This window comes from Corvus hawaiiensis, chromosome 36, assembly GCF_020740725.1.
Source record: "Corvus hawaiiensis isolate bCorHaw1 chromosome 36, bCorHaw1.pri.cur, whole genome shotgun sequence".
Classification (NCBI taxonomy): domain Eukaryota; kingdom Metazoa; phylum Chordata; class Aves; order Passeriformes; family Corvidae; genus Corvus; species Corvus hawaiiensis.
The window spans coordinates 414,743-428,376 of NC_063248.1; the positions used below are offsets into that span (position 1 = coordinate 414,743).

Consider the following 13,634-nt stretch of genomic DNA (forward strand, 5'->3'; position numbering starts at 1 on the left):
TGGGGAGACATGCGGGGACTCAGGACAGGGCAAGGGCAGTGCAGCGGATGAAGTGTCTCCAGCATCCTGGAGACATGGTGCCACATGGCACACTGCAGGGCCACCTGTCACCAGGGCACCAGTTCTCTGCCCCATGGGTGATGCCCACGTCCCCAGGTCCTTGTGTGAGCACCTGACCCTGTGTGTTTGGGAAAGGTGGGACATGGCCCGTGGCACCCATCTGGCTGCCAGCATGGGTCTCCCATGTCCCCAAATCCCTCATGTCTCCAAATCTCCACTGTACCTCCATGTCCACACCCTCGCTGTCCCACCCCCTGCTGTCCCTGCACCCCCAATATCCCCAGTGCTGTCAAACCATCAGTGCCACCAACCACACTCCCAAAGCCCCTCTCCACCCTGGGGCCACCCAGACCCCAGGACCCCAACCACTGCAGGCTGCTTCCTCCCTCATTAGACCCAGATAATTAGTGTTGAGACTAATTATGTGCCCAGTTACCCCTCCCTTGGCCCCTGCTCACAACAGCCTGGTGTGATAACATGTCTGGCATTACGGACACCAAACCCCTGGCATTCCTCTCCCATTCCCACCTGGACCCTGCCACATCCATCACCAAAGAAAAGCCCTTTTATTGTAGCTGGGGAGGGCCCAGGGGGAGCAAGGAGAAAAAGGAGCTCGGGGGAGGGACTCGGAGAGGACACCATGTCCCCCACACCTGCAGGAGGGGTGGGCAAGCTGAGACCCCCCAGCACCCCAACTCTGTTCTCTCCTGTTCCTAAAGGGACACCAAGGCAGGAAGCTCCGTGTGGGGGAGGGGCTGGGCTGGGCTTTTCCTTGTTCACAGTGAGTTTGGGGGTGGGGAGGGGGGTCCCACGCGCTTGGCCGGGCTGGATCTGCACTGCAGGGAAGGTTATTCACTCCCAGTTTAAATCCCCAGAGCACATTTGGGGCGAGGGAACAGTGGGGAGAGCAAGGAGGAAAACACAGGATCACACATGGCAAGCTCAGTGTGCTCGGGGTGGTGGGGAAGAGAGCCAGGATTCACCTCTCTTGGTCATGTCAGACCCCGTAGGATTCCAAAATTATTCTGATGAGCTTTTCCAATGAAATAAAATTGGGAAAGTGGCTTCTCCAGTGTGGCTGCGGCAGGTCCAAGGTCACGGGGTGGGAGGGAGGGAGCACAGGGGGGAGGTAATTTGTTCCCTGAAAATTCCTCTGAGGGATTTGTCATGCCCTCCTTCCCACTCCAAAGCCGAGGGAGGAGGGGGAGACCAGCGCTGTGGGCTCAGGGTGGGATGGGACCCTTCCTTCACCCACCCAAGGGCAGTTATGGGGGATGGGGGGCAGTGCCTGGGGGGGCCCCACTGCCAAGGGACTGGGGAATGGCACTTCACTGAGAGAGAGAAAGAAATAGAGAAGAAGAAAAAGCCACGTGTCGTTTGGAAGAATCAGGCAGGAGCTGAGTGGTCTCGGGGGTCTGGAGCAGTCCCAGGGGTCTGGAGCCCCCCATCAGCCCCCCCACCAGTCCCCCTACTCTATCAGTTCCACGTAGTTGGCGGGGAACATGCCAAAGTGGCCATCGGGGCCGTAGCCGCGCCACCAGCCCTCATCGATCATCTCGATGTTGGTGATGATGTTCTCAGGATCAAAGGAGATCTCGGTGTCATCAGCTGGAATGGGACAGAGAGAGGGGAGGGGGTCAGACCAGCTGAACTACCCCAGCTCTGGGGTTCCCAAGGCTAGAGGGATGTGGAGCTGCTGAACAAGTCCAGAGAAGGCCATGGAGGTGCTCCAGGGGTTGGAGCCCCTCTGCTCTGGAGACAAGCTGGGAGAGCTGGGAATGTCCAGCCTGGAGAAGAGAAGCTCCAGGGAGACCTTGGAGCGCCTTCCAGTGCCTAAAGGGGCTCCAAGAGAGCTGGAGAGGGACTTTGGAGGGACAGGACAAGGGGAATGGCTCTGTGGGTCTCACCAGCCTGGTAGTCATAGAGTGCCCGGGCACAGAGCCCCTTCCCCGCCAGGTCCGGGGGCTCCTGGTACTCCACCCTGTAGTCATATTTGGCATCGTCAACTTGTTCCTTCGGGAAGGAGAGGAGAACAAGAATTACTAGGACAACAGTGGGAGGGAAAACAACTATGTCCAACGCCAGAAATGTCCATCAGCCCCCTGAGGCTTGGAGACCTGCGTGCTGGAAGTCCCAAGTGCCCTCTGGAATAAAACATGGACTCCAGGGAAGTTGTGCCGTGGGTCTGCCACAGCATCCAGGAGACACAGAAGCAAACCAGCTCTTAGCCAAAGAGCCGAGGTGGCCACATCTCCATCTAGCTCAACACCCATCCCTGTCCCTTGGGATCTCATCCCAACAGAAACACCGGAGACCAGTGGCAGACAACCCCTCTGATCCCTTGGGATCCCTGCTGCAGACAGAGCTCATCCCCCAACAGATAAGCTCCAGCTTCTGAAACATTTCTGCCAGAACCTGAGCTGGCTGTGGTTTGTTTCCCTCAGGAAAGGCTGAGGGGATCATTGAGCCCATCTCCCCTGGAATCCCTTGGAACCTGCTGGACGCTTCCAGACAAATTGCAGAATGAGAAAATGTTTGGAATGCTGATGGTTTGGTGAGCAGAGAAGAAACCAAAGGGGCCCCACATCTCCAAGGGCAACACGGCAGCACAGCACAACCCCGCGATTAGCCCCTGGAGAATCCTGGAGTGCACAGGGAATAGCTGGGATTGCCAACTCCACTGGGTTCAGATGGGCAGAGAAGCAGGAGAAGGAGGAGAAAGGGCTTTGGATCCTCTCCCCTCACTGGTTCTGGGATGTGGCACTGACAACAGCCAGAGCAGCCCTGGGGTGCAGGATGGGTGCCAGGGACTCAGTACCAGTGTCTCCCACTGGGAGCACTGGGAAGGGACACAGCCGCACCCCTTTGCCACATGGGTGCATCCTGAATACACCTGAGCTCTGGGGTTTCTCCGTTTCCTACAATTTTAGCCCAAAAAAGTGTTCCATCCTAAGGATGGGACAAGCCACTCTCTCCCACACAGATCTGGCCCCGACAGGGTCCCCTCCGTCCAAACTCACCTGGGGCGGCTCCTCATAGATGGCCGAGGGCTCCGGAGGCTCCTCATACAGATTCTCTTCCATGTGGGACCCTGGGACACCAGAATTGTATCCAGAGTCTCGTCCTGAGGAGAAACAAGGGATCTGTCACCAAAACCATGCCCTGTCCCCTCGTGGGCTCCTGCCCAGGCTGGAGTGACACCACATTCCTGCGATGAGCTGGGTGTCCCCCGGTCTCCTGTCCAGCTGGGGGATGGAGCACGCACAGACCATGGGATGGAGGAGGCAGGGGTTTAGGGAGCAACAAAAAGGACAAAGGAGAGACCTATCTCTGATAGGGAAGGGATAAAGATAGGGAAGGGATAAACTCGCTCAAGATGAAAAAATTCCCGTGGAGGGAAAGGGCTGGAGCAGAGGTCCTGGCCAAGAGCAGCATCTAGTGGTGACAGCAGCCTGGGGACATCAGAGCTGGACCCCCTGTCCACAGTTTGTCCCTGGCCCTCACCTCATCTCTGGCCCCCAGTTCATCCCTGGTCCCTACTTTGTTGTCCCTAAACCCCACCTCATCCCTGGCTCCCACCATGTCCCTGCATGTCTAACTCTGGAGCAGGGAAACCCCTGCACAGGGGTGGAGCCACCTCAGCTGGGTCTTGGGGCATTTTGGAAATGGTGGAAAAGTCCAAGTGTGACTGTCAAAGCCCCTGTGGCAGGTCTGGAGGAAGGCTGGGGGTGCACGGAGTCGAATTCCAGCCTGAATTCCAGCCTGAATTCCAGCAGGAGATATCCTCATCCCCCATGCACTGAGCCTTCAGGTGGAGACAAGCAGGAACCATCCTCATCCCCAGCATCACGCTCAGCCCTGGCTGGAGACAAAGCCCAGGGTCCCTAGCCCACGGAATGGGACAACCAAATGGAATCTCCAAGGCCGGCCTCAAAATGCCCAATTTTGTGAGATCTAGTTGGAAAGATGAGGAGAAAGCTTCGGGGAGTGGAGGGAGCCAAGCACATACCTGCTGCAGGTACTGGGGAGGCCGGCGGGGACCCCCAAACATCCTGGCTGGGGGAGGCAGGGCTGGGCACCGAGTTCACCTCCTTCTGCAGGAATGGGCTGCGGAGCTTCCCTGGAAAAGGAGTTCAAGGGGCTGCAGGAGCCGGTCAGGCAGGGGGGCTCCCAGCCTGACTGCGCACCCACAGGTACTGCTAGGTCACCCTCCCAAGCAGGAATTTCCAGCCCTAATCCTGGTTGTGGAAAACAAGTTTGGCAACTGGTTACAGCAGCAGTCAAGGGAAAACTAAAAAAAAAAAAGGATTTTTGCAGAGGAGGAAGAGCTGGAAGACCCTGCCTCCGGCTCTCCATGGTGACTCTTGGAGCACCCTGAACTCAGACAAAGTCCACAGACATCAAACTGGGAAGGGATGGTGCAAACTGGTTTCTGCCAGTGCATTTCCTGTGACAGGAGGTAACTGAGCTGGTATCTCCTCATCTCCACCTCCAAACCAAACAAAAGCAGAAGAGAATTCCCAGACAAACCCTACCAGCACCAAGACTCCCTCCTACCCTTACTTCTGGGTCTGATCAATCCCAGGGCATTTATTTCCCTTTCCTCCATGAAAACCATCAAATCCTAATGAAATACCTCAAAGTCAGTCTCTCCCCATGATGTCTAACCACCAAAAAAGACATTTTCCCAGCACATGGCATTCCCTCCTCTCCTACCATGGCTTGCCTGCCCAAGGAAGTAGGAATTAATGCTCCTATCACCAAGTGAAAGTGATTATTCTGAATCAATTTAAGGTGCTTTGGAGGGGGCTGGGCTGAGGAGGACGAAGAGGAAGAGGAAGAGGAGGTGGAGGCGGCAGCAGTGGCAGAGGCAGTCACCCAGGGGCGTCATGCACTCGTCACAGCTATTTCCTCAGCTACTCTCAGCTCTGGTCTGCAAACTTCCTGATTTCTATCCGAGAGATCGGATCAGGTTCTTCTAACAGCACAAGATTCTGCTTGGCTGGGGCAGTGCAAAAATTTGGGTGAAATTTCATGCAGTCAGGAGAGATTGCAATAGTGGTGTTTTCCTGGTGTTAATATCTTGAACTTTAACTAAAAAAATCCAAAACAACTTTAAGGCTCAGAAGGTGAATCAGAGTATGGAAATCTTCCATCTTTGTGATTAAAACTTGGCGGGAGCCGCACCCTGGAAAATGGCAGGAGCCAGGTGTGGGACACAGCACAGCAGAGAACATCAGTGTGATGAGAGCTGCCTGTTGTCAGCTCAAACTGTGGCCTCACGATATCGCTGCCCCACTGGGGCCCCTCCACGTGCAGAGAGACCCAGGGGGGGACTGGAACCAGCCCCCAGCACCCTCCCCGTGTCCCCAGGCCGTACCTGGCTGTGCTGGCATCCCCGTGTCCCCTGGCCCTGCTTTCTCCCTTTGCTTGAAGATGTCGCGGGGGTTGACGGCTCTCTGCGCGATCAGCGTGGCAGCCTCCTGCCCAGGAGGGCACACGGCCCGGTCAGGCCCCGAGCAGCACAGCAGGGGCAGAGCCCCCCTCTCCCCAGGGACTCAGGGTCCCAGTTCCCCACCTGGGCTTTCTCCACTGACTCGCTTCTCTTGAAGCCCTTCCGCTGTCGCGCCTCGAACTCCTCGGCCTGCTCCTTCTGCAGCACAGAGAGCATCGGGTGCTGAGCCACCCCTGCTAGCCCCGGCCAGCCTTCCTGCCCCCTTCAGCCCCCTCCTGCCCCATCCAATTCCTTCCAGAACCATCCTGCCCCCTCGGGTCCCTTCTGCCCCCTTCAGCCCTCTCCGGACCCAAGGAACGGCGATGGAGGGTGAATGAGGAGGGAACGCTGGATCTGGGAGGGAGACACAGGAATTCTGGGCTGAGGACAGGGACTTGGTGTCATGGAATCGTGGAATGATTTAGGTTGGAAAAACCCACTGAGAGCATCAAGTCCAACTGTTCCCCAGCACAGCCAAGGCCACCACTGACCTGTGTCCCCAAGTGCCACATCCTGTTAAATCCCCCCAGGAATGGGGATTCCAGCACTGCCCTGGGCAGCCTGTGCCAGAGCCGGACAACCCTCTTCATGAAAGAATTTTACCAATATCCAACTTAAACCTCCCCTGTGCAACTTGGGGCCATTTCCCCTTGCCCTGTCCCAGGTCCCTGTCCCCTCCACCATGCATAAACCTCGCCTGGGGCCAACACCAGAGCTCACCCATTGCTGCTGCTCCCTGTCCCTGTTCTCAGCCTCCTGTTGCTGCTGGAGTCTCCTGTGGGGACAAACTGGGGTTAAAACTGAGGATTTGAAACCTCACCCCACTGCAGGTCTCTGGGAATAGCACATGAAGGCCATCCCTCACTTTGGTAGTGCTCCCCCTCACTTCAGGGCCAGACAAGGTGCTACAGGTCACCCTTGAAGAGAGGAGCATGGTGAGAGGGGCAGGTGCTGCTCCAAATAGTGGGATCATTCCAGGGAAATCTCTTCCTTGGGGATATGGACACGAGCATCTTGATACGGGAGATGGGCAGATTTCCCTGGAGTCATCCCCATGGGGCTTGGAGCTCCCTGGACCTCTGACACCCCAAAAATAGGGGCCATGGGTGCCAGGAAAGAGTTTGGGAAGCAAAAGGGGAGTAGTCCTGGAGCAGGATCCATGGCCAGGGGAACTCAGGGACGATGGTGAACAAGCAGTCAAGCTCCTTGGGGGTTAGCCAGGGAGATGTTTCCTCCACACCTGGAGTAAGATTCCCTCTTATCTGTTCTCTTACAGGAGGTTTCCTGGGATTGCAGGAATTCCAGCAGTGGGGAATACATGGACATGATCCACCATTTCCTAAGGAATGAATTTGCTGGAGTGGAGGCAGCTCAGAGAGGTAGTGACAGGGACACCTGGTACCACAGAGATCCCAGAGAGCAGGACAGGCTCCGGGAATCATTCCCAAAACCCCACTCACTTCTGGGCTTCGATTTCACTGGATCTGGCTTTAAACATCTGCTCCCGCCCCGCTGCCTCCTGCAGCTCCCGCTCCCGCCGCTCCCGCTCCAGCCGCTGCCGCTCCTCCTCCGCCCTCCTCTTCTCCTCCAGCCGACGGTTCTCCTCATCCTTCTGAGGGGAGACGGGCACAGAGCCTTGGGCTTCCTGGGCTCAGGGGTGTGGGGGCCACGCTGCCAGTGCTCGGATCCCCCTGGGCCTCTGCATCCCAGGGCACACAGCAGGTCCCAGGGGACACAGCACATCCCAGGGCACGCAGTGGATCCTGGGGCTCGTGGTGGATCCCAGGGTGCTTATCCAGCCAGAAGGTTCACACGTTATTGCTTAACCCCATAAAACCCAATGTGAAGGGGAAGGAAACAGGGAGCAGCCCTCGGAGAGGTCAAGAACCAGTTTCCTCACCCAAATGGGGTTTGCTGGGAGCTGGGATGCAGCCCAGCTGTCTGCCAGGAGAGCCAGGGTGCATCCCAGCCATCCACTGGGAGCTGGGGTGCATCCCAGCCCTCTCTCCCTGAGCCAAATTCAGATGAGATAAAGGAGCACCTTCCCCTTCAAGACTCAGCCCCTCCTCTCTGAGCACCCCAAGGTAGCAGCTCTGCGCTTCCCTGAGCTCTGGGTCCCCGATTCCAGGCAGGATTCCCCAATTCCCAGACAGGGAATAAGCATATGGAGAATAATCTCCAGCTAAATCCAAACACTTTGTGCTCTGAGGGATGCGTTCACTCACCTCTGCTTTGGCCCAGAAATTATCCTTATTGACCCGCTTGATTTCAGACATCGCGTTTGTCTTCTGGTACACAGAGCCCTGAGGAAAACACAGAGAAATCACCTTTTTTGCATTTTCTGTCAAAAATCAGCCCAAATCAGCACAGGCTGGGACTTCTCTTAGAAGTTCCTGTAACCTGATGCTTTGTCCCAAAATTTAAAGAAGGGCTGGGTGAGGCCAGTGATATGCACGTTGCCAAAAATGGGGAATTGCTTGCCCTGGCACAGGTTGCTGCCCCATCCCTGGAGGCGTCCAAGGCCAGGTTGGATGGGGCTTGGAGCAGCCTGGGACAGTGGAAGGTGTCCCTGCCCATGGCAGGGGTGGGACTGGATGGGCTTTAAGGTCCCTCCAACCCAAACCATGATTCCATGCTTCAAACCCGCCCTCCGGCAGTGGGAAGCCATTCCCCCTTGTCCTGTCACTCTGTGCCCTGGTCCAAAGTCCCTCTCCAGCTCTCTTGGAGCCCTTTTAGGCACTGGAAGGGGCTCTAAGTTCTCCCTGGAGCCTTCCCTTCTCCAGAATGAACATTCCACAGACACGTCAATGGCCAGGGATGATAGTGGTCCCAGACCCTCCCCCCACCCAGAGGGACCCGAAAGCCCTTACTGACTCAACTCACCACGGGAGCCTGGGGCCCCGAGTCCTGGAACTTGCTGCTCTCCTTGTGGAAGCTGTAGTTGGCCCCGGAGGCCTTGGCCACCTTCTCCATGATGAGTTCAGGCTCCACGTCCTCCTCTGCCCGGGCGTTGATGGTGACGTGAGCCCCCTGAGCAGGAGGAACCAGGGTACGGGTGAGGGGGTCACTCTGGGAGCCCCCAAACCCACCACTCTGCCCTGGTGGGTCCTGTCTGTGCTCCCAGAGCTCCCAAGGGAAGGAAGAGGGTTCTGGTGAGAAGGAGAAGATATCCAGAGGGATTTTTTGGGCAAGCTGGTCTACTGGAAGTTGTCCCTGACCATGGCAGGGCAGTAGAACTGGGTGGTCTCTAAGTCCCTCCAACCCAAAGGGAGGACATGAGGAGGATCAGACCTTCAGGAAGTTGGCCACGGTGCTGACGTGGTTGGCGCAGGCTCCTTTCCGCACGTCATTGACCCCTTCACCCGTCTGCAACGAGACACCATCGGCACCAGCTCACCTGAGCCCATCTGGGGGGGATCCATGGCAGCAGCAGCACCTGGATCTGAGCCCAAGCCCCTCTCCAGCTCTCCTGGAGCCCCTAAAGGCACTGCAAGAGCCCTCTCTTCTCCAGGCTGGCCACCCCAGCTCTCCTAGCCTGGCTCCACGGCCGAGGGGCTCCAGCTCCCTCCCAGTTAAGCCAAGGTCTGTCCCCACTCACCCAGTTGACGAGGACATATTTGGGCAGCCCAGAGTTGGGATCCTTCACACGGCAGAAGCCGTACATCACCTTCCCACTGTTGAGCTCCTCCACCATCTCCTCCAGGCCCCCATCTGTCCCGGGAGGAAGGAGACGGGGTGAGTCCAGCCCATTCCGTACGTGTGCCAGGAACAGCCAAACCCACGGAGCCTCCCAGCTCCGTATTCCCTGGAGATTATCCCTGTTAGATTTGGGGTCATTGTACCTCACGAGTGTCTCAGACCCCTGTGTTTACTCTGTAAACACATAACCTGATCATTTGTCATCCACGTGATTACTTGGGAGCCAAGCCCCAGCCTCTTCTCACCCATTCCCATTCCCAGCAGCCTTCATCACCCAGTTCCTCTTCCTCAGACCCTCACAAACCCCATAAGGAAAGATCCTGGATCTGCAACCGAGTGCTGGCAGGACACAGAAGGAGCTGCTCAGACTCCCTAATCAATTAGAAGCTTTAATGAGAGCAGGCAGCTGTCAGTTTTGCCCACAGGTTCCTGCACAAAACACCTCAGTGACGGTGGGAAGGGTGCTGAGAAGTGGAGGAACTGGCTGAGCCTTGTTCCTGCTTTGTCAGATGGGACGTAGAGAAGGAACCAAAAGAGTAACATGAGGTAAGGTCCTGCTTGTCCACCATGGACTCCAAGGGCAGTTCTCACGGGCAAACTCCTGCCTCAACGCCTCCCTCCCTGTTACACCCACCTAGAGTGGTCTCAGTGCCGGTTTGAGGACTTGGGAGTAAATCCCAGAGGAAAAATCCCACACAGGGCTCAGGCAGGGGCAGTGGAAAGGGAACAGCATTGCTCCCACTACACCAATAAAGGAAAATGAAAGGATGAAAAACACCAAAAATGCACACTCTCATCTCAAAAATATTCCCCCAGACCACAATTCCTCCTGTGCTGGATTGTCTGAGCCCTGAAAAGTGGGAAAAGAGCCACTGGTCCTTATCACCCCTGACAGGAGCAACCCAGCCCAACACAGCTCACTCTGCTCTGCAGCATAACCCGGATCATTTCCTTCTCCCTATTAAATATTTATGATTTGGCTCTAAATTTGGCTCCAAACCCAGCAGGGAAGTTGAAGGTTGGAAGTCTGAAGCTGATCGGTGAGGGCTGGCATGGAAGGACATGAGGGGAATGCTGGGGAGAGCAGGGATCTGCGAGGAGCTTGGGGCACACCCTCTGCAGCTCCCCAGAACTCTCATTTGTGACTCAACAAGAGTTTTCCTCAACAAAATTCCCCAGCACCAAACCCCTGGCTCCATGGGCTCCACTAGATCCTATGGAGAATCCCAGAAACTTCCATAGAGCTCCACAGGCTAGGAAAAACACTTGGAAGTTAAGGAAGAAGCTGGGGAGAGGATGCAAATTCCGAGCACGGGGAAACCCGCCTGGACGTGCTGCTTCCCGAAGGCTTCGGCTTCCCAGCCAGTAGTGTTTGGGTGGGAATCAGCAGCCAAATAAAAAATAAAAGAAAAAGAATTGCAGGAAGAAGAGAATTCGACATGAGGGGCTTTAGAAGCATTGAGTAGGGAGCCCTGGCTTAGTGAGTGGCTTTGGAGTACCAGGTGGCCCTGCCTAAATCAGGGATCTAAAATACTTCAGGGATGCAGAAGGCAGCCAGGATACAGACTTCAGATCCTTTGGAAAGGAGGAAAATGAAAGGAAGGGAGAAGCAGAGCTGCCAGTGAGGCTCTGCTCCATATTCCTCACTTCGAAATCACACCAGACCCCCCAACACAGTTCCCACCCTTCTCCCACCACCAAGGGCACCTCCCAAAATACCCTCAGGGGTTAAAAACCCCCCCCGACATCTCAGGCAGGTACAGTGAGATGGGCCCTGGAAGCCCCCCAGACCCCTGGAAAGCCCTGGAACCGCGGAAACAGGGGGTGGTCCCCAACACAGTCACCTCCGGAGCCGGCCACTCGCAGGTCATTGCTGTTGCCTTCATAGGTGAACAGAGCCCTAAAATTAAGGCAGAAATGGGATTTTTAGCCAGCACAGTGCTCATCACACACCCCTGACACCTCCTGAAGCGCAGAGCCCCACAGGGACCCCCACCCCACAGCCCGGGGTCTTCCTGTTCCCCCCGGACACCGCCACAGCCCCCTGAGTCTCTCACCCCTCACCCCCCAACTGCCCCTATACACCCTCACCCCACCCACACCCCTGACTCCCTCTGGGCGCCCCACATCCCCCTCAAACACCCCCACACTCTGATCCCTGTCACCCCATGTTCCCCCCAAGCCACTGGCCCAGCCGCAAATTTTTTCCCAGGCCCTCCACCCCCCCCCCCCCCCCATCCTTGTTTCACTTCCACCCCTCCATCCGCTCCCCACCCCCTCGGATTCCCCCTACACCCCCCTCCCCCCCAAACCACCTCATCCCTCCTAAACACCCACATCTCTGCAAACACTCTACAGCCGCCCCCTCCCCCAGCTCCCCATCCTCCCCCATCCCCCATCCCCATCCCCCCGGCCCCCATCCCCGCTCACCGACCCCCGGCCCCGCCGCCCCTCCCTCACCAGTCCGTGGGGCTCCCCGCGGCCACCACGCTCCCGTAGGCCTCCTGCAGCGCCCGCCCGTTCTTGGCCAGGTTCAGCGCCATGGCCGCGCCCGCTCCGCCCGCCGGCACCGCCGGCACCGCCCCTCCGGTGCTACCGGCACCGCCCGCCGGCACCGCCCCGGTACCGCCCCGCCGGTGCTACCGGCACCGCCCCCGGCACCGCCCCTCCGGTGCTACCGGCACCGCCCCCGGCACCGCCCCGGTACCGCCCCGGCACCGCCCCGGCACCGCCCCTCCGGTGCTACCGGCACCGCCTCCGTACCGCCCCAGCACCGCCCCCGGCACCGCCCCTCCGGTGCTACCGGCACCGCCCCCGGTACCGCCCCGGTACCGCCCCGGCACCGCCCCGGCACCGCCCCTCCGGTGCTACCGGCACCGCCTCCGTACCGCCCCAGCACCGCCCCGGCACCGCCCCCGCCGGCGTTCCCGCCCCGGTACCGACCCCCGCCCCCGCCTCACGGGCGACCCCGCCCCGCCAGGCCACGCCCCCGAGCGCCCGCCCCGCCCCTCTGGTCCTGCAGACCCCGCCCCCGATGGGGAGACCACCCCCGGCAGAGAGAACACCCCCTCCGGTGACAGAGCCCGCCCCGAATGACAGAGCCCCATAGGGACACCCCCCGCCATGGGGAGACCACCCCTCCGAGCGGTCAGCCCACGCCCCCGGCCCGCCAGGCCGCGCCCCCCCGCGCTCCGTGTCCCTCACGGACCCCCCATCCCCGGTGTTCCTGGGGATCCCCCGTCCCAGAGCAGCTCTCGGGGACCCCCACCCCAGGATGACTCTTGAGGACGCCGTTCCCGGGCAGTTCCGGGATCGCCTGTCCCAGATCAATTTTCGGGTTCTCAGGGTCACCCACTCCAAGGGCAGTTCTCAGGGACCCCCATCCCGGGCTGTTCTGGGAGACCCGGTCCCTAGTGGTTCTTGGGGTTCTCTGCCCTGGTGCAGCCCCGACAGTCCCCACATCCCATACAGCCCTCCCCGGGCGGAGAAAATCCCCTGCCCGTACCCCCTAAAGACAGCCCGCGGGTGGAGAAATTCGGCATTTCCGGGGACTTCCCTCATTTCCCAGCCTGAGGCGGCGGGACGCACATCAGGGGTGTTTGCGGGTACCGCAGCAGTTCGGAGCCTGGAACTTTTTGGGGTGTAAATGCGTCTCAATTTTACCCCAAATCATCAAAATTCTGCCTTCCACTCCACCCCCCCCCCCCCCCCCCCCCCGTGGCGATGACCCTCCCGAAGAGGTGTTCTTGGGGGGCAGGAGGTGACCTGAGGTGGAGGGGGAGGGACAGGGGGTGGGCCCTCGCCCGGCGGTGTCCCCAGAAGGTGCTAATGGGACATTAGCAGCTCATTGTCCCCACAGCCCTCCCCCGCTGCCAACATCTGGCTGGAACCGCGCTGCCACCGCGCGGGGAAGGGCTGCTCGGGGGACTTCGGGGTGGCCCTCCATCGGGTCCCCTTTCTCTCCCCCGAGCCTTCCTCCACATTCGGGGTGACCTTAAAGCTGGGAGAGCAGGAGGGACGCGGAGATGGGGGGAGTCCCTCAAAACTCCTGCGGCGTCTCACCCCCATCCCTGCGGGCTCGGGGGCCACGGGGGGAGCAACTCACCCATGAGCCGCCACCGTCATGCACGGGGAAAATAACGGGGGCCCGAGCTCTACCTGCCCCGGGAGGGTGAGGTGGGGTCTAACGAGCCCCCCAAGGCCCCCGGTTTGCCCCCAGAGATAGCGATGGTTCCAGCGCTCTGTCGGGATTTGTCTCCTTGGGGCTTCAGGCTTCGGTTGAGGGGGGTGGAGGGTGGTGGGAATACCCTCGTGCCCCCAGTCCCTGGGATAAATGTGTCTGGGGGAGTGGGATGGGGTGGGAGATGGTGAATGGGGTGAT

General features: G+C 58.9%; 1 protein-coding gene across 1 annotated transcript; it reads right to left on the reverse strand.

Moving 5' to 3' along the window:
* Positions 1-607: 607 nt before the first annotated feature.
* On the reverse strand, positions 608-11,832 carry DBNL (drebrin like). Its single transcript, XM_048290284.1, has 14 exons — positions 11,714-11,832; positions 11,098-11,153; positions 9,153-9,265; positions 8,846-8,920; positions 8,438-8,584; positions 7,780-7,857; positions 7,015-7,166; positions 6,275-6,329; positions 5,639-5,713; positions 5,441-5,543; positions 4,070-4,180; positions 3,081-3,184; positions 1,968-2,073; positions 608-1,668 (listed from the first exon to the last, which is right to left on the reverse strand). The coding sequence occupies exons 1-14, from the start codon at positions 11,794-11,796 to the stop codon at positions 1,529-1,531; spliced, it is 1,398 nt and encodes a 465-aa protein (XP_048146241.1). The 5' UTR covers positions 11,797-11,832; the 3' UTR covers positions 608-1,528.
* Positions 11,833-13,634: the final 1,802 nt, after the last annotated feature.